Source organism: Kogia breviceps, chromosome 19 (assembly GCF_026419965.1).
Source record: "Kogia breviceps isolate mKogBre1 chromosome 19, mKogBre1 haplotype 1, whole genome shotgun sequence".
Classification (NCBI taxonomy): Eukaryota; Metazoa; Chordata; class Mammalia; order Artiodactyla; family Physeteridae; genus Kogia; species Kogia breviceps.
The window spans coordinates 10,202,155-10,228,838 of NC_081328.1; the positions used below are offsets into that span (position 1 = coordinate 10,202,155).

At 55.5% G+C, this 26,684-nt stretch overlaps 3 protein-coding genes across 3 annotated transcripts in view; 1 reads left to right on the forward strand and 2 right to left on the reverse strand.

Moving 5' to 3' along the window:
• Positions 1 to 750: 750 nt before the first annotated feature.
• Positions 751 to 9,359, reverse strand: AIPL1 (aryl hydrocarbon receptor interacting protein like 1). The gene is made up of 6 exons (XM_059046794.2): positions 9,212 to 9,359; positions 8,439 to 8,618; positions 3,495 to 3,683; positions 2,198 to 2,374; positions 1,930 to 2,071; positions 751 to 1,169 (listed from the first exon to the last, which is right to left on the reverse strand). Exons 1-6 carry the CDS (start codon positions 9,305 to 9,307, stop codon positions 967 to 969), a joined length of 987 nt encoding a protein of 328 aa, XP_058902777.1. The 5' UTR covers positions 9,308 to 9,359; the 3' UTR covers positions 751 to 966.
• A 5,894-nt stretch (positions 9,360 to 15,253) lies between these two features.
• PIMREG (PICALM interacting mitotic regulator) lies at positions 15,254 to 18,912 on the forward strand. The gene is made up of 5 exons (XM_059046807.2): positions 15,254 to 15,562; positions 16,873 to 17,168; positions 17,683 to 17,778; positions 18,406 to 18,455; positions 18,862 to 18,912. The coding sequence occupies exons 1-4, from the start codon at positions 15,269 to 15,271 to the stop codon at positions 18,437 to 18,439; spliced, it is 720 nt and encodes a 239-aa protein (XP_058902790.1). The 5' UTR covers positions 15,254 to 15,268; the 3' UTR covers positions 18,440 to 18,455; positions 18,862 to 18,912.
• A 1,779-nt stretch (positions 18,913 to 20,691) lies between these two features.
• The window catches only part of PITPNM3 (PITPNM family member 3), an 89,111-nt gene continuing 83,118 nt past the window's right edge, over positions 20,692 to 26,684 (reverse strand). Inside the window, exons 19-20 of the mRNA XM_059046669.2 lie at positions 25,330 to 25,458; positions 20,692 to 23,837 (exon numbers count right to left, since the gene is read on the reverse strand). Of these exons, the coding sequence (XP_058902652.1) occupies positions 23,535 to 23,837; positions 25,330 to 25,458 (432 nt within the window). The 3' untranslated portion in view covers positions 20,692 to 23,534. The remainder of the gene's footprint in view (positions 23,838 to 25,329; positions 25,459 to 26,684) is intronic.

Consider the following 26,684-nt stretch of genomic DNA (forward strand, 5'->3'; position numbering starts at 1 on the left):
ACGACAGTGAGAGGCCCGCGTACCACAAAAATTTTTTTTTTAAACTTCTAGCTCTAGGCTATGGGATGGGAGAGATAGGGCAGGAAACTTCTTTTTTTTTTTTTTTTTTTTTTTTTTTTTTTTTTTTTGCGGTATGCGGGCCTCTCACTGTTGTGGCCTCTCCCGTTGCGGAGCACAGGCTCCGGACGCGCAGGCGCAGCGGCCATGGCTCACGGGCCCGGCCGCTCCGCGGCACGTGGGATCTTCCCGGACCGGGGCACGAACCCGCGTCCCCTGCATCGGCAGGTGGATTCTCAACCACTGCGCCACCAGGGAAGCCCAGGAAACTTCATTTTTATCCATAAGTTCTTCTGTGACCTTTGGGGTTTGGGGGGGTTTTTTGTTAACCCTGGCACGTAGCAATAACAATGTGCACCCTGAGAGGATTCAGGACGGAGAGAAGCAGGATGCTGAGCCTACATATACTAGTGAAGGTGTATCTCAAAGGAATGCTTTCAAGGAGCCCAGACTCTTACATCTTCCCATACCTAGAAAAGTGCTAAACTCATTAACTTGAGATGTCTGATTTTCTTTCATTAACGGTAATCTTCCGAAGTTCCGACTATCTGGTCTTTGTCGCAAAAACTCCTCAACATCCTGGCCCCACCCTTACCTCTTCGGAGGAGTCCCTCAGCGCTATCTGAGAGGCTGTCTTCTGGGGCGGGAGTCTTCAGAAAGTCAGCTGAATAACTTTTTCAGTCGACACATGCATTATTTTGACTTTTAAAATTAAAAGTTTAAAAAGTGACACCAAAATCCTGGCCAACTGAACCAGAAACGGCCAGGCCATCTGCTAGCTGCCCAGTGCCCTGCTGTCCGGCTGGGGCGGAGGGGTCAGTGTGTGGAGAAGCGGCGGCGGGCTGGGGAGGGGGAGGGGAGGGGCCGATGGAGGTGGGGGCCGGAGGCGGGAGGCCTGGCGCCTGCGCACTAGCCCAGCATGTTCCTGCAGCGCAGCCGCTCTTCCTCGCGTTTCTCCTCCAGGCGGTTCTCCAGCAGCCTCAGCTCCCTGTGCACCACCTTCCGCATGGACGGCTCCAGCTCCAGCACTTTCTCCAGGTCCGCCTTGGCCTCTGCCTCATTCCACACCTCGGCGTGGGCCCGGGCCCGCACGTAGTAGGCCTTCGCGATGCCTGCGGGGAAGATCCAGCTGGACCCGCCACCCGGCCCCCAGAGGCAGCCCCGACCCCGCGCCCGGCGGGGCTTGACCAGCTTACACAACCCTTAACCTTGACCCTGATTCTTAACCTTTGTGTACCTCTAGAGCCCGTCTCCTCCACTATAAAATACGGAGGATAATAATCGCAGTACCTCCCTCCCTCCCTTCCGCGGACCCTTCCAAGGCCCTGCAACTTATTTTACATTCACAACTTTCTATTCTTTTCTTACAGAAGCACCCAAAATGGTGCAAGCTCCAGGCCCAGTCCCTGCACCTGTCCCTTACGGTCACTATAAGGATTAAATGAAATGATAAATGCAGAGAATTTAGCGTGTGCCGCAGAGTAAGTGATGTTGTAACGTTCTGCAAACATTGTCTTCACAAGTATCGCCCTATCCGCGCATCACGGATCCTAGAATGTACTTAATATTGTTTTCTGTATTGACTGCCCCCATTTTTAAAACCCGTTTACTGCTCCACACAGGTTTGGTGAACTGCTTATAATTTGCCCTAATGCACCTTAAAATAAAATACCTCCCACAATAAGCACAGCTCATCCATTATCTGTGATGTCATTATAGGCTTGGGAAAACGCTGCTATGTGGAGGCGAGTTTTGATGCCCTGACAAGGTCAAAAGAGAAGGCCACCGGAGGTCTGTGCACGTGACCCTGGGCCCCTGGGCGGGATTGGACACCCTCCCGCGGCAACCCGGGACCCGCGTCACGCCACCCACCTGGGTGGTGCCGGAGGATGTCACTGGTGTGCTCCAGCACCTCATAGTACTCCTCCTTCTTCAGCAGACACTGGCAGTAGTTCAGGATCAGGGTGTTGATCATCTTCTCCAGCTTCAGCCACTGCACCTCCCAGGGTTTCTCCTGCCCGGCAAAGAAAGGTCTGCTGCTGCCCTGCCCCCACCCCTCTCCCCCGCGGCCAGGGCCAGTGCAGGGCTGCGCCCCCCACATGCACCCCACTTCCCAACCCCCTGGCGGGCAGCGTCCCACCTTGGTCTGCAGGTTCCTCAGGCAGATGATGGCTTCCTGGTACTTGGTAGAAGCCTCCTCGTAGCGGCCCAGCTTGAAGAGCCGGTTTCCTTCTCCATGGAGGATGGGCACTGCCTGCATCTTCTCATCTTTACTCAGGTTCCAGGTCTCCCTCTGGTACTGGCTGGGGGCCTCCACCTGCCCCAAGAGCTGCAGGTCAGTAAGGCAGCGACCCCGCGTGCTCGAAGCCCAGCAGGGCAGGCCCTTTCCCTTGCAGGGGACCAGAAAAAGTGGACCCAGCACATCTTGCTGAAGTCAGCTCTTCATTTTCCACAGTGAAGATCGTGGGCAGAATCATGCTTGCTGGCCAGACACAAACAGGGGAAGGAAGCAACAAGCCCCCCACCCAGGGCCTTACCCTAGATCAGAGCCTTTGTGCAAATTAAGAAAAGGTACTCCTTTGTCAACACACTTTACTTCTAATATTCAGAAAATTGCCATGATACTCATTTCATTAGAACAGGACACTTTATTGCCATCCGTTGGAAAAATATTATTATAAAAGCACAAATATCTAATGTCTCTAATGAGCATCTTAGAGGGGATGCCCTCTTGCAGTGCACAAGCCACACAACTGTTCAAGCAGGCCCCTTGGTGACACAGTGCTTACTTATTGGCACTCACCCATGTAACCCTGAGGCTGAGCCTCAGCCTTGGCCATTAGCTGAGTCCTGCCCTGGTTTGACCCTCTCCCACCACCCCACAGACAAGGGCCATCAATCATTCTGGGGTCTGGAGGAGAGATTGTGGATGGTTCTGTGCAGCCTCTCCCAGAGCCCCTGACGGCCCCTGCCTCTTCACACTCCCTGGCCTGGATGCTACCTCTCTTCCCACTTCTACACCTGGTGAACTCCTATTCATCCGTCAACACCCAGCTCAATGTCATTGGAGAATGAGACCGGAACCCACAAACCATAGGGACTGCGGCCGAGGATTTAATTCTAGACTTTTGGAAAAAAAAAATGGAAGTAGATAACCAATAGAAGTAAAATGTCTCCAAGAAGAAAATAACATTTAAAAAAATTAGTCCCAAAAGGGCTTTTCCCTTGGAAAAGGCAAAATACCGTTTTTTTTGGGGGGGAGGGGTCCAATTCCAGTTCCCCTGTGGTTTATGAACACTTGATTGTTCTCTAAAGAGGAACTGGGCGATGTCCAGTGAACCGTGGGGCTGGGCTCCCCTTGATGCCCACTGACTCCTGTTGCTCTTTGATGCTGGGGTCGCACCTAGCCCACCTCCCATAATGCCCCGGGGCCGCACCTGCAGCAGCTCTATCACGAAGATCAGTGGCTGCGGCTCCTTCTGTAGCTCATCCAGGTCCTCATAGCCCAGTGTGTGGTACGCAAACATGTTGGCCAGCCCACACGTGTGCACGTGCTGCTCAGTGGGGTCCTTGCCCTCCGCCATCTGCCGCAGGCTCCGGGACAGGATGGGGTAGACCCCTGTGTGCTGTGGGGACAATTGGGCAGATGTGGCATCAGGCTGTCTGCTCAGAGCCAGCTGGGCCACAGAGAGCCCCACTCTGGGACACCCCCCACCCCAGAGCAGGACTCCTGCTCTTTCCCTACACCTGTCCCCTGGCTGTTACTACTCATCACCCCAGCGTCCCCCCACTAATCACTGTGGTTACCTGTGTGCCAGGGAGAGCACACTATACCTATTAGCTCCTTTAATCCTTAAGGTGACCCAACGAGGGAGGCACTACTATTCTCTATTCTCCCCATTTTAGAGATGTGGGAACTAGAGCCCAGAGAGGTTAAGTGATTTGCTTAAGGTCACACAGCTAGGAAATGAGAGTCAGGATTCAAACCCAGCTCCGGGGATCATGCTTTAGCCACAATGCTGTGCTGCCCCTTCCTGGCCCTTGTGGTCGACTCTAACGGGTTTCTCTCCCAAGGAGACCCTCATTCCATGAAGCCTGTGACCCGCAGGGACGGGAGCATGGAGAGCTGTGGAAGGAGCAGGGCTCTGGGCCCAAGAGGGCCAGGTTGGTGTCCTGATGGTGCTGCTGACTGGCAGTGAGTCCAGGTCACTGCAGCTCCCTGAGCTCCCATCCCCTGGATTTTGCACCTATCTGATAGTGAGGCTGGTGGAGGGGTTAAATAAATGAGATGGCACAGATATAGGGCCAGCTTATCACAGCTTCACCCAGCACCAGGAGCTGCGGTGGCCACCCTCAGGGTGGAAGAAGGCTAGGAAAATCAGCTGCTTGGCCTCAGCAAGGCCTGTGGCATTTTAGGCCATCTTAGGCCTCAGCTGCCCCATCTGTGAGCTGGGATGCCGTACAGACGAGCTCTGAGAACCGCTCTCCAGGGGCTGGGTCCTGAGATGGCCCATCTCAGGCTCCTGCACCGCAACTCCAGTAGAGACACACCGCTGGGAAAGTGAAGGGGCAGGAATGGTTCAGCTTGGTCTCCAAGTCACCAGCAAGGATATGAAGGTCACCCCCTCCCTGCCTCCACCAGCCAGGATTAGCCCAGAGTACCTTCGGCTTCTTTGTGAGCTGGATGACCAGATGGCAGTTAAGCCTGCTGAGGTTAAAGCTGGATGAAGGGAGGGAGGGGCCCCCCGGGAACAGCTTGCTGCAGGGAGGGCGCACTCCTGGCCCTCACATAGCAGCCCCAGCTCGCAGCCCCCTGCCTCCCAGAAAGTCAGTGCTTAGCTGCTGACCCCAGGAATGGAAGGCTGCTTGGACATGACCTCAGACCAATGCCTTGTCCCACTAGCCACCTGCCACCCTAGCGCTAGCAGGGATGCTGGTTGGCACGGTGGACTGTAGGGTGCCACCGGGAGTGAGCAGACATCCCGAGAAGAAGAGTACAGGCCAGAAGAAGGAGCAGAACGCCAGGGCCCTGCGCCCACCTCTGCGGCACCTCCGCTGAGACTGGGCAGGGGACCCCAGGACCACTGCCCCTCTCTGGGGCTTCAAGGCCACAGCCTGTTTCTGTCTGAGGGGCTCTATCTATCTGGAAATTGCAAACTGGCATCCTGGAGGCCACATTCAGCTCCCAGAATCATTTTCTTTTATCCTTCACGTAATTAGTTGCCAGCACTTAAGCACTGAGAGAATTCATGGACTAATGAAAATCTCTGGTTTGTCTGTAAAACTCAAGACTATCCAGCCACACCAGACCTGCCCCTTTCACACAGCAGCCATCCCGTGGGAGCTGAGGAGCAGCTGCCCCCTGTGGATGGAGCAGATAACCTTCAGTCACCCATGGGCCCTGCCCTCACCAGACTGGGCACCAGCAGAAAATTCCTCATAGAGACCAGTGTGCTCCCTGGGTAGAGGGGGTGGTAGTGCATTTCAGGGCAGAAGCTCCCAGAGTCCCTGACGGCCCCTGCCTCTTCACACTCCCTGGCCTGGATGCTACCTCTCTTCCCACTTCTAGGCCTGGTGAACTCCTATTCATCCTTCAACACCCAGCTCAATGTCATCTTCTTGAAAAAATTCCTCCTATGATCCTCAAGCAGTTAGTGGCTCCCCTCCTATGGCTCTAAACCACTCTGTCCTCACTCATTTATATCGTGGTGCTACCTGTCCTGCATTGTAATTGCTTAGCTGTCTGCTCCTCCTCCAGAATTCAAGTTCCTTGAGGGATGGGGACTTTGCCTGTTTAGTCTCTAACACCTAGCACAGGCCAAACCTGGTGCGCTGAATGTTTTCAGATAGATAGACCTACAGAGAGATGATGGGTGGATGCTTAGTAATGGAGGAATGGATTATGAATAATTCTGGTTGAAGGATGGATGAATTGATGCCTAAGTGTGTGGATAGAAGTGTGGATAAAACATGGACGTATAGGTGGGTAAATGACTCTGGAAAGTGTGTGTGTGTGTGTGTGTGTGTGTGTGTGTGTGTGTGTGTGTGTGTGTGATGTGCGATCATAGCAGCTGTGAGCTGGGGGGAGATGAGGGGGACTATTGGAAAAACCAGTAATCATCGTGGCATAAAAATTACCAGCCTGTGAGATGGGCAGTGCAATCACGTGACCACTAATGTGATCAAAAGAACATAGACCCCACAGGAAACCAAGAACCATGCCCACATTATGGGAATGACCACAGCTTGTGGTTTTGCAAACAACAAATCAATCAACCCATCAAAGAATTTGACAGCCTTTTATGCACTCGGCACTCCTACATTAGCAAATATGCATCCCCTGGAGAAGGGGCCCTTGTTGGTGACCAAGCTTTGTCTAACATATGGCTTAAATTACAGGCACATCTGGGTCTAAAAAAGTACAGGAGCACTGTAAGCAAAGTCAATAGATACCATTTTAAACTAATTGAAACCACAAAGAAGCCGATTTTCTGAAGACTTGACTTGTTAAAAATAAAACATCTTTAAAAAAATTAAAGCGTCCGGATAAAGAATAACATAAGGACTGGTACAAAGAAAAGATGCTCAACTAATATTTGCTACGTGAATGAAGAAATGAATAATACGTTGGCTAGGATCCCCTACAGGTAGAGGATGGCATTGCAGCCTGGCTCTATTAGACATTGTAACTGCAAACAGTGCATAAGGAGGGGACCAGTGATCCATCCCTGATCCTATCCCTTAGCTTGTTTGACCCAGAGCAAGTTACTTTCCTTCTCGGAGTCTTTTTAAAAAAATATTTATTTATTTATTTGGTTGTACTGGGTCTTAGTTGCGGCACGTGAGAACTTTACTTGTGGCACGTGGCATCTAGTTCCCTGACCAGGGAGGGATTGAGCCCAGGCCTCCCTGCATTGGGAGCATGGAGCCTTAGCCACTGGGCCACCAGGGGAGTCCTCCTTCTCTGAGTCTTATACTTCCTCATCAGTAAATCCAGGAAGTTAGTCTCTAAAATGCTTCTAGTTGAAAATAATAAGCTCCCACTTCTCAATTGCCCTGTACCGTGATTTGCCCTAGTATACATCATATCATGTAATCCCCACAACAGCCCCTTAACATGGAGATTTGTTAATTTATAGATGAGGAAATGGAGCGCTAGGAGGGAAAAGGGACTTCCCCGGGGTCACACAGCTAATAAAAGCAGAATTCAAATTCGGTCTCTCTTTCTCTCTCAAATTGCTTTTTCAGAAAGTCAGTGGCTCCTGGGGAAATAATGAATCTGAGCATCCACCAATGGCTGCTGAATCCATTGCTTGATGTGGAGAAGGAGCTTGGTAATGGCTGGGTCCGGCTGTCAACACCTGAGCCCACCAACCAATCCTAACATCACAGTAAGAGAGGTAAGCAGATGTGGAGGTACACAGTTCATAGAAAATACTGGGGATCGAGGAATGTGTTAGACAAGTCCATGGCAAAGCAACCAGCAAAATCAGAACATGGGAACTTCAAGACAGGTTACCCAGTTTCTTCAACAAATCCACGTCCAGGAAACAAAAAAGAGAGGAGAACCCATAAACGAAAGGAGACTTAAGAGATGTATTAACGAAGCTCTGTGCATGGACTTTGTTTGGATCCTGATTTAAGCAAACCAACGAGCAGGGGTGAATGAGGAGACAATTGGAGAAATTTGAGCAGTGACTGGATATTAGATGGCATTCGGGAATTATTGAGGGTTTTTAACGTAAGAAGGATATTGAGGTCATGTTTTTTAATATCCTTCTTTTTAGAGATACAAATTGTAATATTTACAGATGAAATGCTACGGTGTGTGGAATGTGCTTTAACCATAGGGGATGAGGAAGGAAAGTGGATGGGTTTAGATGAAACAAGACTGGCCGTGGAGTGATGGTGCCTGGTATTTGGAAGTTGATTATACCTTTTTGTCGACTTTTGTGTAAGTTTGAAAGTTTCCATAAGAAATGTTTGTTTAAAGGTCAGTGAGTTTTGCCATTTCTATCTGGACCACCGCGGAGAATGCCTTGTCTGGATGATCGCTAAGGGTGCCATAAATGAGAAAACAATTTTGCAGCGTTGGTAGGAGAGGGGAGGAGGGTAGAAGACGACCAGTGGCCAAAAGTCTCCAGAATCCAATAATCCTGCCCCAAAATGAGGGCTGTCAGGTGGGCCCCGCCCCCACATCCCACGAGCCAGCCTTGACACCGATGGTCACTTTAGCAGCACCTATTCTTTTGGGGGACTCCGTCTTCATCGCCACCGCAGCTGAGACGGAGCAGGCAGGGTTCTCTCTCCAGAGTTTTGTTTTACCCTCACTTTCCTGAAACACAGCAGCCCTGCAAAGCGGATGGGCGGGGCCTACTTACGATGGTGTCACACCAGAACTCAGCCACCTCCCTGAACCGCATGGACGTCAGCAGGATCTCCCAGACCTCCAGCTTGAACATGTTCCCGATGATGATATGCATGGGATGGCCCACCTGCCTGCTGTCATCTATCACGGTCCGCTCCTCATCACATTTCAGGGTTCGGAAATGAAAGGTCACCTGGTCACCAAGAGAGCAGACCCCAGTCTAGACATACCTCCGGAGGCCCAGCAGAAGCCATCCCCTATCACCGACTCCCTGGGCTGTCCTCTCCTGACCCCAATCAGACCTTAGAGCATCCCCCCCCCCAGCCTGCACTCCCCCACTCCCTCCTAAAGAACCCCATCCCACTCTCGACAGCTCTGCAGGTCAGGAAGTCCTGCCTTAAACACGCCCTAGATCTGAGCCGCAGACCCAGACACATGCATCATCCGTCTAGGAGATTCCCGGACAAACACGCTGAGCCCCGAAGGCCCTTCCTGCTCCCCCAGCATCTGGGACTTCAGAGAATTCCCAAAGCCCCACCCGCATTCCACGGCGAAGTTTGATTTGCAAAGTATCAAAAACACCCCCGTGAATGGGCACCACTTCAGAGCTACCCAGATGCCTGCGGCAGAGGGGAGGGGAGGGGCGGTGGATGATTCCAGCAAGGACCTCCTGGCCGTTCGCTTGCAAAGCCGACGAAGGCTGTTTGCAGTGCCCTGTGGCCAAGCTGGAATGCAGAAGGCTGCCAGGGGGGCTTTGAACCGGTCTGGGGGGCGGGCCCCACTCACTCGGGCTCCGGTGATGAAGTTTGGGAGCTCCCCCGTGCCCCCATGCAGAATGGTTTTCTTGATCCCTTCCACGTTGAGGAGCAGAGCGGCATCCATGGCTCCAGGCGCACAGCGGAGATAATCTGCCTAGAGGAAGGCACTTAGGTGGCTGAGCGGGGGGGAAGGGCGGGGGGTGGGGTGAGCGGGGGTTGGGTGTGAGTGAGAGCAATAAGGTGGAGCCACGCCCCGCAGCCTGGCCGCTGTCCCATCCTCTGCTTCTAGCAGTGATGCAGGGACCCTGCCTGACATCCAGTGTTACTGCCTCCGCTTCTGTTCTGTCCCACCCTAAGAAGGAGGGAAGACGCCTGGAGCTTTCTTAGAGAAGACAGGAGGGGACTTCCCTGGTGGTCCAGTGGTTAAGACTCCACGCTCCCAATGCAGGGGGCCCGGGTTCAATCCCTGGTCAAGGAACTAGATCACGCACACCGCAAAGAACATCCCACACGCGGCAACAAAGATCCGCGTGCTGCAACGAAGACCCCGTGCAGCCACATAAATCAACATTTAAAAAAAAAAAAAGAAGACAGGCGTGAGCGCCAGGAGAGAGGCCTCAGGCCACTGAAGGAGGAAAGGAGGGGGCACCGGAAGCCCCCTTTGCCCTGCCTGGTCCTGGGGCATTGGTCCTGGTCTCAGACTCTTAGTCCCTTTGGAGCCCAGGCCGGGGTGCAGTCCTGCTTCCCTCTTTCCTATGTCCAGCTATGTCCTCCCCAAGATCTGCCCGCAGGTTTCTGGCTTGGGAGAGCACTAAGATGGAGTAAGAGAAGGGGAGCAGGTTTGGAGAAAGTTGAGGAACCCCCACCAGCCCTGCTCCTGTCTCCCCTACAAGGTCCTGCTGAGGACCGTGGGCTCTCCCGTCCCCTTTGCAGGGTCCATCCCTGTGCCCTGGCACCCAGGCAGAGCTTATTCTGGGCATTTGGGGGTTTAAAGTGAAAAATGATGTGAAGACGTGGTGTTTTGGCGCCACCTTGTGGCCGATTCAAGTTCTCATGCCTGGTCTCCCCCCTGGCCTTGAGGGTGGGAAGGATTCTGAGCGGCACAGAACTTTCTCTTCTTGACCAGAGGCTCTGTTACAGGGAGCGGGGACACAGGACCCTGCCACAGGGAGAGACGAGAATGGCACTAGGAGCCCAAGAGGGCTGCGTTCAAAGGGCTGATCCCACCTCTTATTTCCTAACCTTGTGGCTTTGGGTATCTCCCACCCTATCTCCATTTCCCCAACTGAAATGGGAAAATCGACCTCTCCTGCCTCCCTCTCTATGAAATTGAGAAGCTTCCCTGAAAAGTGAGTGGGACCCCAAAACCCAGCATCCCTAAAAGTTTTGACTCCCATGAGGAACCATTGGCATACAGCAGGGCCAAGCCTGGGCCAACTGGTCTGGGTCACAAACCCAGACTGGAGCAGCCCAATCACCCCCCCAAGACCCCTCCCTGAGTGCTCAGAACCTCCCCACTGTGGGCCCAGCCCCGTCTCTCTCTGGGGACAGGGGATAAGGTGGAGGGAGGTTGCAGAGGTCCTTCTTTTCTGTTCCATTCTTTCTGCAGCCACATAGCAACCTAGAGCAGTCTGCATGCGTAGGAGGTAAGATGGATACTTAGATGGTAAAACTACAAAGAAGAATCAGAGAGATTCCCATAAAAGTCAAGGGAGGGAGGACACGGAGCAGGGGCAGTGGTTGCTTCTGGGGTCCTGGCAATATTCCGTTTCTTCACCCAGGTGATGGTTACATGGGTGTTGGCTTTATAAGTATTCATGCTACTAGCCTTTACGTTTTGGGCATTTTTCTGTCCATGATATCATTCACAATGGAAGAAAAAGTTCTAACTGGGTCTCACATTGCTCAAAACTCTCCCTCCGTTTCAATTGCTTCCCTTTGCAGAGAGTCGAAAGGCACACATGGGGACTTCCTGCGGTCCAGTGGTTGGGACCCCATGCTCCCACTGTAGGGGACGTGGGTTCAATCCCTGGTCAGGGATATAAGATCCCGCATGCCACATGGTGTGGCCAAAAAAAAAAAAGAAAAAAGGAAAGAAAGGCGCACATGGATTGCAGAAATACCTAGGGGTTGAACTGACAAATTTGGCCCATGGTTGGCGAGGGTGAGGGGTACAAGCAGAAGGGGGTGTTGAAGCTGATGCCGGAAGTTTCTGTTTCACTGCTGAGGAAAATGAGGTTCTCAGGCCAGAGCGTCCAGAGGGACCCCTGCCACTGACTGGCCCACAAACTAACCTCCTAATGGACTTCATAAAAATGCAACTCGAATAACCTCAGTCCCCTCTGAAAATTCAACAAAGGCTTCCCACCACCATCAGGATAAATTCTAAGCTCTTTACCTGGCTGATGGGGTCCTTCAAGCCCCGCCTCTTGCCATCCGGCTCCTGGCCTCTCCATCTCGCTCAGGCTTCCTCTGCTCCTGGAACTTGATGGAGCTCTGGCCTCCCAACATCAGCCTTTGCAGATCCCTCTATTGGAAATCCTCTTCGTCTTTGTCTCCCTAACTCATCAGCTAAAACATCATATGCTAAGGGAAGCCTGCCCCGACCCCCCGCCTCCAGTGGGTTCCCCATTCCTTTTACATCCTCTCATCATCCCCTAGCACCTCACATTCATGACATTTTGCACAGTTTAATATCTGCTTCTTCCATCACACTGGCAGTTCCATGAGGTCAAGGTAACTGGTGGAAATTTTCTGTTGGACAGGGAGCCTTCAGGTCAGGGCAGGGCTGGAGCTCCTTCTCCTCCTCCAACCTCCTCCCCAACAGAGGCAAGGATGGAGCTGGACCCAGAAAGCCTCAGCCTGGAACCACGGACTGGTTTTTCCTCCTTACAAGGAGGACCAGGAGCCCCTGTACCAACCACCTCTCTGCTGAGAGCCTGCTTGCCTCCGTACATTTCCTTCCCACCACCTTGCTCCACCCTCCACAGGAGGCCAATAGAGAGGCTCCTCATTCCGAAGAAATTGTTTCTTCCTCCTCTTGTTGCCATGGAGACCGCTCTCCTTCACCTGCCCTTCCAGTCCCAGAGCTGAGGGAGGCGGGCTGAAATCTTCAAGCAGGGAGGGCCTCGGCGTGCGTTCAATCCCTCAGTCCTGATGCTTGAGGAGGCCATGGAATCTAAGGTTAAGAATTCAGGTTTCAGAGTCAGACCTTCCGGGTTTAAGTTGCAGCTCCGACTCTCTGTTCCATCTTGAGCGAGGCACCTCACCCGTCTGAATCTCAGTTTTGTCATCTGTAATGGGAATAAAAATAGTACCTGCTTCATAGCGTTGCTGTGAGGATTAAGGAAGATTAAAGAAAGGAAATGCACTTAGCAGACACATGGTAAGGGCTTCACACATATAAGCTATTGTATAGATGCCTGGGATGCAGAGCCAGGCACTGTGACAGGCTCTCAGGCACGGATGGACAACGGCAACGCAATAACCGATTTGCGAGGATTTGTCTCTACATGTGTCACCTTCCCTGAGTCTCTCCCACATGCTCAACTTAGTTTCCAGAAAAATAATAACTCCTGCTTTCCCCCCTCATATTTCATTGGTAGAGGACGCGAATTAAATTCCCTAATTACAACAGTAAATCCAACAAGCATACAAGCAGTGTGGGAACACACACTTCCGACGCTTGGGAAACAGCTCAGCTAGGGGAAGAAGTTGAGAAGGCAAAACTGAGCAGCAGTTTTCAAACCGCAGCTCGCAACTCTTAGAGAGACATTGTAACATAAACTTAGCGAGCAGTCACCAGGGTTTTTTTTTTTTTTTAATGAAATAGAAAATATGTCAAAGCACCTCATACATAGTCAAGTATTGTTTCAGGAAACTTTTGTTTTAGTTACACATATGTGTGTGCGCTGGGGGTCTCACCTGGGTCCTGGGCCCTCAAACATGATGTTCCTTGTGCAAGAAGAACACCTCCTCCCCTGCCTCCCACCTCCCCACATACACACTCAAACACACACAAACACACACATTCTTTGCTTGGTGAACTCATTTTCTAGGTCTCAGCTTTAAGTGACATAATTTTTGTGTCATCATTTTCTTTGATGAATCGGTTACTGGTTATTTAATTTATTCATGTCCCTTTCTCCCCACACACTAGATCTGAGCTCCTAGGGGTAAGGAATGCATCCGTTTTGTTGCCCTTTGTGGACCATTGTTAGCACAGTGCTGAATCTATCAAGACACAAGTAGGTATTTGGAAAGACACGTGAGGGGACGTGGGGAAGGAGGAGAAGAGGGGCTGGGAGAGACCAGGGTTGGATACACCTGCCGGGGAGAGGGCAGGCTGAGGAGATGCAGTGTGTGCGTTGGTGAAGCTCATGGACCCTGGTCCCAGACTGAGTTTGAATCCTAGCTGCTTACTAACCATGGGAAATTGGGGCCCCACCTGACCTCCCGACAACTCCGTTTCCTCATCTAGTCCTTGGCTGCAATGAGGGGCTCATGAGTTCCTCCTGTAAAGTGCTTGGAACACCAGTACCTGGTGTATAGTAAGTGCCTCGTATTAATCGTTCTCCTCCCATGGGGAGGGTCCCTTCGCAAGGGTGTGGGTGAGATCACCCAGAGGTGAAGAATGGGGTTAAGGACTGAGTTTCAAGGTGCCCATCAGTCGAAACTCGGGGGGGGGTTTAGGTGAGGACGGCAGCAAGGAAACGGAAGGGGAAGTATGGCCAGTGCTGCTTTGAGGTAGAGGGCGGACGGGGCTTTCTAAATGGTGGATTTTTTAGTTTGGATGCTAAAGCGAGGGAGGGAGGCACTCAACTAGATAGAGGGGACGGGGCGGGGAGCGTACTTGGCGGAGGCGGGGGAGGTGCACCCAATCTGGCCCCTCTTCCAGGATGGACTTTCCTGGGAGTCAGCGCGGGTGGCAAGTTTTGGGGATCAGAGGGTCAGTCTCAGGAAGGCACAGGGTCACGAGGGAAGTTTGAAACAAAACTTCCACAGGTACCCAAGGATCCGAGCTCCCCCAGCCCAGGCTCTTTCGGACAAAACCACTGAGACCTCCAAGCAGGATGGGAGGGGCCCCTAGGAGCTCGGGGCCCCGCCTCCGCCCCGGTCGGTCAGACCAGCCAGAACCCTTTGTAGTTACCGAGGGAGCTCAGCGACCGGGGGTCGAGCTTCAGGAGGCGGCGCGGGGGCTGAGCCGGCGCGGGGGAAGAATTCCACAGGCTGAGCGGGCGGGACCCGAGAATACAAAGAGGCCTCAACGCGCAGCTCCCGGCCCGCCAGACATCCAGAGGGATGAATGGGGACAGCCGGGCCAATCCGAGAGCAAGATTCACAGCCGCGGGCGCAGGGGCCAATCGGATCCCCGACGAGGCAGCGAGGCGAGGACGGAGCCAATCAGCTGTGAGGACAGGGCCAGGGGGCGGATCCGCGCGTTGTTTCAAATCGTCTGGATGAGTGAGGAGCAGCTGTGCTCGGCTTCTGGTCAGCGTTGGGCGCTGTTGGGTGAGTGCGGGCCGGGGCGTGGTAGGACCTCTGTGAAGAAGGGACGGGAGGTGGGGAGGGGGGACCTCCCGTTAGGACGGACACGGTATGTGGGGCTTCTGGGTATAGCCGGATGGACATTGGGGTGTCTGGTCAGCCCGCCAGAGCGCGTTGGGTCAGGGCGAACCCGTGAAAGAAACGTTGGTCCTGCCCTGGACCAAGTGCTGAGGCTCGGTGACGGCCGGCCAGTCCTGACTGCCTCCCTCTCCGCCTGAGGCAGATAACGGAAAGGAGGCTGGGATGAAAAGACAGCTTGTTTCAGACACTTGCAGCACGGGACGCATTGCTGACCGGCCTTGTTCAGCCTCTACCCTCTTCTGGGCCTCGCTGACCCCTCTTCCAGGAAGCAACCTCCTTCCTGCACCCACGGTTGCCAAGTGCCCCACCCCACGGGCCCCCATCCCATCTCTCCCCCGCCCCGGTACTCAGGGTGTCTTTGAAGCCTTGGAATGGGACAGTAGGGGGATGCCTTGCCGACCTCCCTTTGATCTCCTCTCCAGGGTCTGCTGGGCAGAACTGACTCTCGGCCAGGCAGATGGCTTCTCGGTGGCCGGCCGTGGGGGCCTCCATGCGTCGGAGGTCCCTACAGAACCAGGAGCAGCTGGAGGAGAGCGAGGCCCTACAGCCTGCAGTTGGCCACCCAGGCACCTCCAGCGGGGCCCTGGGCTCCCTGTGCAGACAGTTCCAAAGGAGGCTGCCCCTGAGGGCAGCCAGCCTCAACCTCAGGGCGGGCCCCTCCTGGAAACTCCTGGAGACCCCACAGCCAGGACAGCAGGGCCTCCAGGCTGCAGCTCGCTCAGCTAAGAACGCCTTGGGTGCCGTGTCCCAGGTAATGCCGAACACGTCCAGGTATGGAGGGCTTTCTTGATGCTGGATAATAGCTGCCCCCAAGGAGCCCCCGAGAATATAGACTCTGTGAAGACAGGGCCTTTGACTTGTTCACTGCTGTGTCCCCAGCACTCCAAATAGTTCCTGGCATGTAGCAGGTGCTCCAGTTAGCTGAATGAGTGAATGAAAGCAGTGTTGTCAGGAAACAGAGCCTCAGAAGACAAGATGATAGAGCTGTATTGTGATAGGAAATTGCATTCAAGGGGCTAATGGTGGGGGAACACCCAAAAGAAGCGTAGTCAGTGAAGGCTTCCCGGAGGAGGTGATTCCATGGAATTCGCCCAGGACAGAGAGCAACGTGAGACGTGAGAGGGGGGTCGGTGTGCCGAATATGTTTAGATGCTCCCAAGAGCGATTGCGAGCCCTGGGAACCAGTGGGAAGAATTTGCAACATGGTGGGAATTGGGTCTGATTAGCATATTAGAACTTGTTCTTTAGCTACTTGATGAAAAGGGGGTTAGAAGAAGATTCGCCTCTGAGGGGGTCTGGGGGTCTGGCCTTGCAGAGGCGTGAGCAACTTCAAGAACTGCTCAGAAGGTAGCTTTGAGAGGATTTGGTATCAGATGAGAGAGGTGTGGGCAGGAAGAGGCCATGTGTGCTGGGGGTGACGGGTCCCTGGGCCTCCCAAGTGGCTGTGTCTCCAAACCTAGAGCTGGAGGTGTGAGGAGGTGTCACCTAGGAAGGACAGGAGCTGTGAGAGTGGACAGGCCTCCAAGGAGAGAACTGGGGGTGGGCAGGGCATCTCCTTGCTGTCTGAGCGGAGATCTGAAGGTTTGGGAGAGGGGAGCATTTCTGGACCCTTTGAGGAGACGAGTCTCTGAGCCAAACGTCAGTCCCTGAGAAGGATCTCTGTGCAGCAATGTGGACGGTAGCTTAGAGTGAGGGAGACCAGAAGCCGAGAGAGAAATTATTTCACTGTATCCTGTGGGTAGGCCCGGTCTCCTCTGGGCCTCGCCTTTGAGTCTGGGTCAGTCTGTCCCGAAAGAGGGTTTGGACTTAGACCCAACGCAGACTCCGTGAGCCAGCGTGGTTCTGCTGCTGACCACGCACTCATCCCCGGGGGCCCTGAGCTGAGTCCTTGCCGTGGACCCATTCCACACGGACTCACCTGCAACCCTCACCTTGAGACTAAAAGCTGCCTGGATTTGTAGGACCAGCTGGTGGGCCGACGTGTCGGGGGTAAGGCCTGGGGACTCCAGGGTATCTCACCCTTGGCTTGTCCGTGCTGACCTTTCCGTGTACCTGTCACAGAGAATCCAGGAGTCCTGCCAAAGTGGCACCAAGTGGCTGGTGGGAAGCCAGGTGAAAGCCAGGAGGAGGAAGAGAGGGGCACAGAAGGGCAGCGGCCCCCCAGCTCGCAGCCTGAGCCGCAGGAGTGCCCAGCTACCCGTGGCCGCCCCTGCCCGCTCGGCCCTGGGCCCCCAGCAGGGGGAGCGCCGCCGCCCCTCTGCCCGGACGGGCCCGCGGGCCCACCCTCGGCGGCAGTGCGGGAGGGAGGCTGCCTTCCGGAGCCCCTACTCCTCGGCAGAGCCCCTCTACTCCCCCAGGTACGTGCAGTAGTGCCTGCCCCCCAAACACTAACTGGGCCCTGGGGACTGCTGAGCCCCTCCTGGGGCTACCTGGAGCCGGGGACACCCCGAGCGGAGCCACATCCGTGCTCTGGCCCAGCTCTGCGCCCTGCTAGTCGGGGATCTGGGGAGGTCCTTCAGGGCCTTAGTTTTCCCGTCTGCCAAAGGAAGAGGCGAGCTTAACTCGGGGAGTATCACAGTCACCCAAGCCTCCTGGGGAGCCCAAAAGCAAGTTTTGAAGCCATCTGGAGGGCTGAGGCTTACCTGTCTACAAGATCACCTGCCCTTGACCTTGTGGGCCTTGATCCAGCTTTCCTCTGCCATCTGCTCCAAGCTGCTGTGATGTCACTTCCTGGAATGGGGATCTGCGGTGACACATCCGCAGCCCGTGTTGGTCATCTGGGCCCATACACCGGGCCCGGTGCTGGATGGGAAGGGCTTGTCACAGGTTTCCAACTAATGACTGATATGTGTGGCTTTTCCTTCCATTCAGCGAGTCTGACAGTGACCTAGAGCCCATGGGGGCAGGAATCCAGCATCTCCAGAGGCTGTCCCAAGAGCTGGATGAGGCCATCATAGCCGAGGAGAGGTGAGCTGGTATACCATGATTCAAAGGGACATGGCCGGGGGGGGGGGGGTCCGCCTTGAGCCACAGCCACTTTGTTTTAGGCGGGCTCTGGCTCTGCCCTGCTGTGTGACCCTGGCCGTCCCTCTCCCTCTCTGAGCCTCTGTCTCCTCTGCAACATGCCTCAGTCTCCTCCTTGAGGAAATACCTAGATTGGGGTGGTGGTTAAGGACATACCCTGCATGTACGTGGCCCCCCGGGCCCTGGTCCCCCACATTTGTCCATCACATGTGGCTGGGTCCCCGGTTCCTGAAAGACCCGCCCTTCCTCTGCCACCCCCCATGGCTCCTCTCGGCCCTGCCCGCCCACAGAACTGGGGAAAGCATCCTGCCTGCTGTGAAATGCCTGGTCTGTCTGCTTAGGACACCGTCCCGGGGGCAGGGCCTGGGCCTGGAGCTGCCCTAACTGGGGGCCGTTTGTACGTGGCTGTGACGGCCTCTGAGGCGGGGCCCTGCCGGCTCTCACTGCATGCTGAGCGGGCCATGTCCCTACCACGTTGCCAGGTCTGCTCTTGTCTAGCTCAGGCGGGGAGGGTCCCTCAAAGCCTGCGGCACCCAGTGGCATCTGTCCCTCCTGCTTTCCCACCTCTAGTGGCGACATGACTGTTTCTCTCATTGATGACTAAGGACAGCATCCTTCAGGTAATGCCCTCCTCCTAAGCATCTTTCTCTGTGTCTTCCCCCTCCCCCTCCTCCTTCTCCTCCTCCTCCTCCTCCTCCTGCACGAGCCCATAGACATACCTGGAGGCAAGTTAAAGAACTGAGTCTTTTCTGGAAAAAGCCACAGAGCCGATGGGCCCCACAGAGCAGGAAGGTGCAAGTCTTCTGAGCTGCTCGGAGCCGGAGCTGCTGACCTCACTGGGCCCATCACTGATGGAGCAGAGCATACCGGGGCCCCAGGCAGCCGCAGCCACCTTCTAGCACCTCATTTCGGGGGGGCAGTCTATGGTGTCCCCACCTCCCCTGGCTTCAGCACTGTGAGGGGCATGCAGGGAGCTCTGTCTTGCAGGAAGCGAGCCGTAGCTGACCACCATGCCCTCACACCCAGGATCCGCGCCTCCCAGGAGTTCCTGGAGGACCCAGGAGCTGGCAGTGGCCCTGGGCCGCTGCAGACAAGGACCGGACTAACCAGGGCCCAGGTGGAGGCTGCTCGGGGGTCCCTGCTCTCCTGCTCCAGCCACTTTCCCGCCCACCACTGACCACTTGCCACAGTCTGCGAGTGACTCGGGGAGACCTCGGAGAGGCGGGAGGAACTGTTCATTCTACTCCCCTTTGGGGCTTAGAAACTCATCCCACACGTGAGCTTTACAGTTGCTTCACTTGTAACGTGAAGTGCAGGCACAAGGTAATATTTGAGAGCTCTGAGCTGTGCACCCAGGAGTAGGGTCTGCAAAGTCATCTCCTGTGTCACCAGCGCAGGGGCTCTTGGGAACCCAGATTCTAGCCCTGCTACCCACAGCAGAGCCCCGGAAGAAGGGATGGGAGAGAGTTCCAGGCCCCAAGACCCTGAGTCCACAGGTACCTATTTACATTCTCAGCATAGGGCACCGTGGGCGTACAGCGAGAGGTAGCCCGTTCAATAGCAATTTCTGCCCTCTGTAAATTATTTAAGAAATCCGCTTTGTCGTTTTATTCGAAAGAAACCAGTGTATGACTTTCCTAGACAACACTGCTTTTTCATAATAAAGACTCTCTTTTTGTATCTGACGTCCCTTCGTTGTCACCCTACCCCCCGTGCCGCTCCGAGCAACAGGCCTGTGGTCTAGGGCCCGGCTTTGTCCCCCTCATCCACCCCGACTCCAAGCCAGCCTGCCCCCAGCTCAGGTGGAACACGGGCAACGGGAAAGGCCTCTCGGCTTAGTTCAGAGCAAAGCACGTTGTAAAGGCAAATAAGGTTTTTATTTAAGTGACAACATTTGAGAGTTAAAAACCAGCTCACGTCAAAATCAAGACCAGTTGTAAAAATCTTTTAACTCCGTAATGCTGTTTTTGTCTTGTTAGAAATCTGATATTTTACATTTTCTTTTCTAACGGATTTTGTACAAGGCAGCCATGAGAAATAGAATAAACCTTTTTCACCACAGAACCGTCCACCACAAATAATACTGAGAGTTACATACTTAGGAACAGTCAGACGGACAAGATCAGACCGCCTGCCACCGCCGAGTAGACAAATAGAAAAGGACAGCGGGGTCCGAGGGTGGGAGTCCCTACGAGCAAGCCACCCGACCGTCCCACCCCTCCTTGGTGTCACCCGCCTCTCCTTGTGCCCGTGAGGGTGGTGGCCAAATTCCTGATTTTTTTTCCCACCCACCCTCTTGATTTCTCAGCAAGGAGACAAGGACCCAGGCCAGGCCTCGCTGCTTGGACCTAACCCTACTTGTTGGGATGGGGGTGGGGGGTTTCTTCTGGCCGAGCCAAAGAGAACAGGTTTCCAGAGCACTGGGCACCCAAACCCCCGGGGATTCGGCAGGAAAGTTGGTTATTTAAGGCGGGGTCAAGCTGAGGCTCTGCACGCAGGGCGCCCCTCCCGGGCAGGGCTGCACCTGGGCTGGGTGAGCGAGTGTCCCCCACAAAACCGGTGCCACCTCGGGACCCACTTCCACCTGCCTCGGGGGTCCACCTTTCATTTAACAATCGGTGCCACGTTTTGTTGGCAGGGCACTTCCGGGGCGCGGGTCTGGGCTCCAAAACCGTCAAAGTACAGTTTAAAACCCATGAGTTCCAGCCTCCCCTCTTTCAGGGAGCCCACCCCACCCCAGTAATGCCTGGAATCCTGGGGTTCAAATATGTTGGTTTTCTGTGGCCCAGCACCCAGGCTGGAGGGCCCTTTATCCAAAAGCATGAAAGAGTCTTACCTTTTTTTTTTTTTTTTTTTAAATGTATCTGTTGCGGAGCCTAAGAGAGGAGATCTTTAGAAAAATGCCATGAGGCCGGAAGAGCAGGCCCTGGCTACAGATGCACCCTGAACCCCCAACAGGGCGAAGGCAGGGGAGGCTGCAGGCAGGCCCTCTGTCGGGACAGCCGCCCCCCACCCCGAACTAGGAAGAACAAACATGCCACACAAGGAACAAGGAGCTTTGGTCAGGCGGGAAGATCTGTTTTCCAGCAGACACACTGGGGGAGCTGGAAGGATTCTCTAGAAAACAGCCAGATTGGGGGTCACAGAAGGACTCCAGGAGAGGCAGTGGCACCCCCTCCAGAGAACGACACAAGTTGGTTCTTTGTTTTTCTCCAACTTAACTGGAAGGACAAAATCAAACAGACCACTAGCAGAGAAAGTGCACGTTGGTTACAGAGTTGCTGCGAAAGCAGTACTGAAACAAGTCGAGTCTGATCACGACAGAGCTCCAAGTACACACATTCACACACACCGACCGAAGCTCCCAGAACGCGCTGTTCACCGTATCTCACTGTACACCTTCAGCATCTGAGGTGCAAGTTGTCAGAGCCCCAAACCAGAGCTCCCGAAGGGAAGGGGTGCGGGCCCCCCTGCTGGGGCCCACGTCCCGGCTCCGGCTCCCACGGACTCCAAACTCCTCAGGGCCCCTGCTCTCTCTTGCTCCCAGCCTGGGCTTCTCAGAAGAAAGGGCCGAGGGATTCTAACTGGGGGAGAAGTATCTCACGCTAATGATTTCATCACTTGAGAGCCACACATCAGTGGCTTCTGCAAAAAAGAGATGGAATTTCAGAGAAGCAGACCAACTCCGCCCGAGTGTAATGCAGCATCTGCTTTGGAAAGGAGGGGAAGGACTGGACTTGACACGGCTGTGCCGTATGAGCTACTGCTCGATGGAGAGCCAAGAAGAATGAGATGTTAAAGGAGGGATGGGCCCGCTGCGAACCGCCGGGAGGCAGGACCAGAGAGGAAGCTGGGGGTGATCACCCCTCCCCAGCAGACTTGCCAGCGGCTCTGGGCCTGGGCGCAGATGCGGCGCTGGAAGCGGAGGCGGAGCGGGCAGGCTGGAGAAGACCCAGTCCCAGCGGAGAGCAGGGGCGGGGGCTGGGAGCCCGGAGCCGTCCAGCCCCAGCGGCGCGGCGAGTTTACCGGGTGATTCACAACAGCGGTGCCAGCCGCCCCCACCAGCAGCCGCCACTGGGGAGGACACTGGCCACACGGGACCTGCAAGAGGTAGACAGCAGAAGCGACACTGAACTGACACAGGTGCCTGCTGGGTATACAGACGTCTGGGCCTGGGCAGCCCGGCCCGTGACCCAGAGCCTCGGCTGCAAGAGCTGGATCAGCCTCGGTGACAGCCCGAAGGGCTCAGAGGCAGCCCGGGTAGCCCAACACAGCAGGTGTGGGTCTGGGCCAGGGAGCGGCGGGGAGTGCAGGAGACCAACGCCTGGGCCAGGGGCTCAGCAGGAGGAAGGCCTGGGCCGAATTTGAGGGGCCCCAGGAGAGCCAAGCCCGCCAACCTCAGGGGATGACCCAAGAGGAGGTTACGGGCACCAAACCAAGCTGAGTGGCAGGGGAAGGGAAGAGAACACAACAGTTTGAGCCAAAATTACATGAACCCCCGGAGCTCTGGGACCTCAGCTGTTATGCCTTCCAGGAGCCAAAGGGACAAATCACTCTGAGCAGAGCTGGGGAGGGAGAGCCCGACCAGTGCCCTTTGGGGAATGTCTCTGTCCCTGGGACACCAGGTTTGGACATCAGTGCAAAGCAAACCTCTCTATGGAGCAGGGACCCCTTCCCAGCAAACCCACAGAGGGGCTTCCTTGGAAGTGGTGGGGCAACGGCGGCTCCCTCCTGCCCCCCCCTCCCTGCCCCAGCCCCTCTCTTAGTCTGCAAGGAAGGTATAGATCAGTGGGCACTCTGCGGGGCTCTTAGGCCTGAAAAGCCTCAGAAGGCAGAAGTGCAGGACAGCCTAGGAGTCAAGAACTCCCACCAATCTCAGCTGGGGAGACCCCTCCAATTACAGAAGGCAGGCAGGGCCCAGAGAGGGCAAACAACAGGCTCAAGGGCTCACAGCCAGCCCAGCTAGGCCAGAACCCAGGGCCACAGCCTCACAGGGGAGGGCACCAGGCAGGACTCCGGGAAGAGGCACAAATGTCCTCAACGGCCATGGGAGAAAGGTGAGGATACTGAGGACAAGAAAGAGGGGACAATGGACAGCTGCAGGAGGACAGACCGTCAGCACCAGACCCCGCCCCCCAAGGGCCGTGGGCAAACAACTCAAACAGGATGAGCCCAGGGGACATCCTCTCGCTCCCAGAACGTGGCCACTTTGCCACAGGAGAGCCAGGCCCAGGATGGTGACCCGGGACGCCACACGGAGGGCGGGCACAAATGCCACTCGACCCTCCAGCAGGCAGCCGAGAAGCTGTACTTGCCAGCGGCTGTTGGTCCCTGGTGTGGGGGCTCCTCCCATTAGGGCCAGCCTAGCATCGCTGCGGAAGCCTCAGGAACTCAGAAAGATGGTCGACTTTGTCAAACACTCCGGCTCCGGGCAGGCCTGCCCCCGGGATGACACAAACACCCACCCTAGCTGGGGCTTGCGTTGCAGGCGTGGAACAGCAGTGACTGCACTGAGACCCCTGGATCTCACCCCTTCGCAGCCCAGGGAGCCCCCCAAGGCCAGGCAGGGTCCTGCCCCCCTCGCTGGCTGGACGCTGCTGGACAGACACGGGAGGGAAAAAGCAGGAAAAGGCCTGTCTGTGTCTGCCGGGGAGAAGGCAGCCCGCTGGGGCCCCCCTGCTCTGCGCACAGCCTGGCCCTCAGGGCACCGACTCGAACTTGGGGGGCCCGCGCGCCCAGCTGAGTGTGGGCAGGGGCCGCTCGTGGTCCTTGTCGGACTCGGGCTGGCTCTGGGCCCGCTCGGGCTTGGGGTTGGCGGGCGGGTCCGGCTGCTGCACCGACATGGTCCGGCGCAGGTGGTTGCGCTTCCGCAGGAACTCGGGCTGCGCGTGGAGGCCGAAGCTGCCCTTGCGCAGCATCATACGCGAGCTGTTCTTCTTGGGGCGCGAGCGGTGGCCGGCCTCCAGCGCGGCCAAGTGCGCGGCGTAGCCCTCGCTCAGGAACTGCAGAGGGGACAGGCGTCGGGCCAGAGGGGCAGGGGGGGCCGTGGTCCTGACCTTCCCCACACCCCCACATCGCCCTCTGCCCGGAACACCCAGCCGCTCCAGGACCTGGGGAGCTCGTGACCGGTCAAGGCTCCCCGCCCGGCTTTGGGCAACTGAGCGCTTCTGTCTGTACCCACGGGTCACGCCAGAGTTCCCTGGATTCCAGATGGGGTGAAGCTCCCATCCTTGTCACTTTCACTAAAATCCCCCAAAGGTAAGTCAAGTCTCTCTCTCCCCTCCTCCAGCTTCTACCGCTGTGGAGCCTCGTTGTCTTCTGGCCCCCGCAGCTGCCCTTCTTAGAAGCCAATCCCTCTCCCTAGGTCCTCAGAACCTTTGCTACTCAAAGTGCGGGCCGTGGGTCAACAGCCTCAGCACGACCTGGACCCCTGACGGGTAGCATGTCAGGCCCCAGCCCAGGCCTAGGAATCTGAATCTGCATTTGAACGAGGTCTCCGGGTGATGTGTGTGCACCTTCGAGTGGAGAAGCCCCGCTCTGACGGCTCCCACTCTGAGGTCCCACCATGTCTGCCCCTCCACCTGCCGGGTACCTTCAGGCACCTCCCACTCCACGCGGCCCAGAGATCATCGCCCTCCATTCAGTCGCCTGCTTTTCAATCCCAGGAAGGGTACCACCTACCTGGTCACCCAGGTCAGAAACGGGGCGTCATCCTTGACTTTCCCCTTTCTCTCGACCCATGCGTCTGACCCCTTCGTTACCAAACCCAATCCATCCTGCCTTGGCAGTGCCTCCCAGACCCTTGGCCTTCTCTCTGCCCTGCCACCGCCCTGCCGCTGCTTCCCTCTCCTCTCCCCTGCCTCTGGTCCGCCTTCCACCTGCAGCCTGACGGATCTCTCTGAATCGCAAATTCACTCCAGAGCCGGAGAGTCCCGGCTTGGCAAGACACACAGGCCATCCGGGACCCGCTGCTCCGGCCCCCTCTCCCTTTCCCTCCCACATCACACTCAGCCAAGCTGCGTCACCTGCAGTTCCCACAATATACATGTGCCCTGCCGTCTCCTGACCGTTGCTTTTGCTGCTGCCTCTGTCGCAAAGGCTCCTCCAACCTCAGGCCCTTCCTGGACAATTCCTTCAAACTCCCAAAAAACCAACCTTGTCCCTGAGTCCGGTGGCTTAGCTGCTCTTCTCTGTGCTCCCTGTCACTCATATGGCCCCTGCCACACTGCACTGTCATTGTCTACTAATTTTTCCATCTCCCCCACTAGACTGGATAATGGGACATCCAATCCCACCGTGGATCCCCCCTGCACCCAGCGCAGGGCCTGGCCCAAAGTAGGCTCCCAGTCGTGTTTGCTGAAGGAAGGAAGGAAGGAAGGAACGAACGAACGAACGACTGAATGACCAAACAATGGAATAAACCTCCTCCTCCCCTCTTCCCTTTTGTTGGTTCCACCCCCTCACCCCCCAACCCCCAGCCCCACCTCTACCCACCTGGCACTGGGTCTGATACTTCTTGGTGGGCCGGCCCACAATGAAGATCTGGGAAGGTGGCAGGCCTAGCACGCTGTAGACGGAGATGTCCTTCGTGGACCCATAGGCCGCACTGATTTTGATGAAGCACTGAAACACAGGGCAGCTGATGGAGGGAGAGGGGGCCCAGCGCATCCCCACAAAGGATTCCTAGATGTTCCCCAAGGGAGCACTGCTGGGGGACCCTTTATCTGCACACTGGTAGACTCCAAGTCATGGGTCCACCCTGCATCAGAAACCAGCCCCTGCAGCGGCCTCCCCTCCCGCCGCACCCCCTGCACCGAAAGCCTGACACGGGCTCCCCCTGTGGATCACAGCCCCACCGTCTGCTGACCCCACGCGAGGAGCACGATCCGTAGGTTACGAACAGCGGGGCAAGGTGCTCCTCTGTGGACAGGAAATTGAGTAGCAACTTGACACAATCCAGGGCCAGGACTGGAGGCCAGTTCTGTCCTGACAATTCTGCCCTCCGGTTCTCCTGCCTGTCCATGCCTTTCTCTGCATTCCATGACTGCCGCCTGGATTCTGGTCTTCTGTCTCTTGCTTGGGCAACAGCCTCCCAACTGGCCCTCCTGCCCCTCGTTTTCTCCCGCCAGTCTGTTCTCCGTACAGCTGCCAAAACGATCTTTCTACCACCCAAATTAGACACTGCCACTCCCCTCCCTGCCTTAAGCTTTTCCATGGCTCACCGTTACCCTCAGCAGAGAGTTCCCGGTCTTGCACAGTCTCTAAGGTTTTCACGGCCTGCCCAGCCCAGGCCCCTGATCACTTCTGGGACCTCAGCTCCCACTTGACCTGAATCTGATCCAGCACATACCCCCATCCTGAATACCTGCAGCTCTGAGAACACCCCAGGCTCTTTCCTACCTCAGTGCCTTTGCACATGCTGTTTCTTTGGCCACCGGGCAAACTCATACTCATGCTTCAAGACTCAGCTCAAAAGTCACCACCTCCTAGGAGCCTTCCCTGGCCTCTCCAGACAAAGCTAGGTCCTTTCTCCTCTGTTTTCCCAAAGGGTCTTTTCTAATCACCCACCAGCAAACTGTCAATTTCCATGTTTTTCTTCCTATAGATCAGGGATTGGCAGACTCTTTTGGTGAAAGACCAGATACTAAATATTTTAGGCTTTGCACTCTGTTGCAACTAGTCAACTATTCCATTGTAGCTGAAAAGCAGCCATAAACAACCCGTAAGCAAATGAGCATGGCTGTGTTCCAGTAATACTTTATTTATGGACATGGAAATTTGAGTTTCATATAATTCTCACAAGTCATGAAACCTGATTCTTCTTTTGATTTTTTTCCCCCCAACCATGT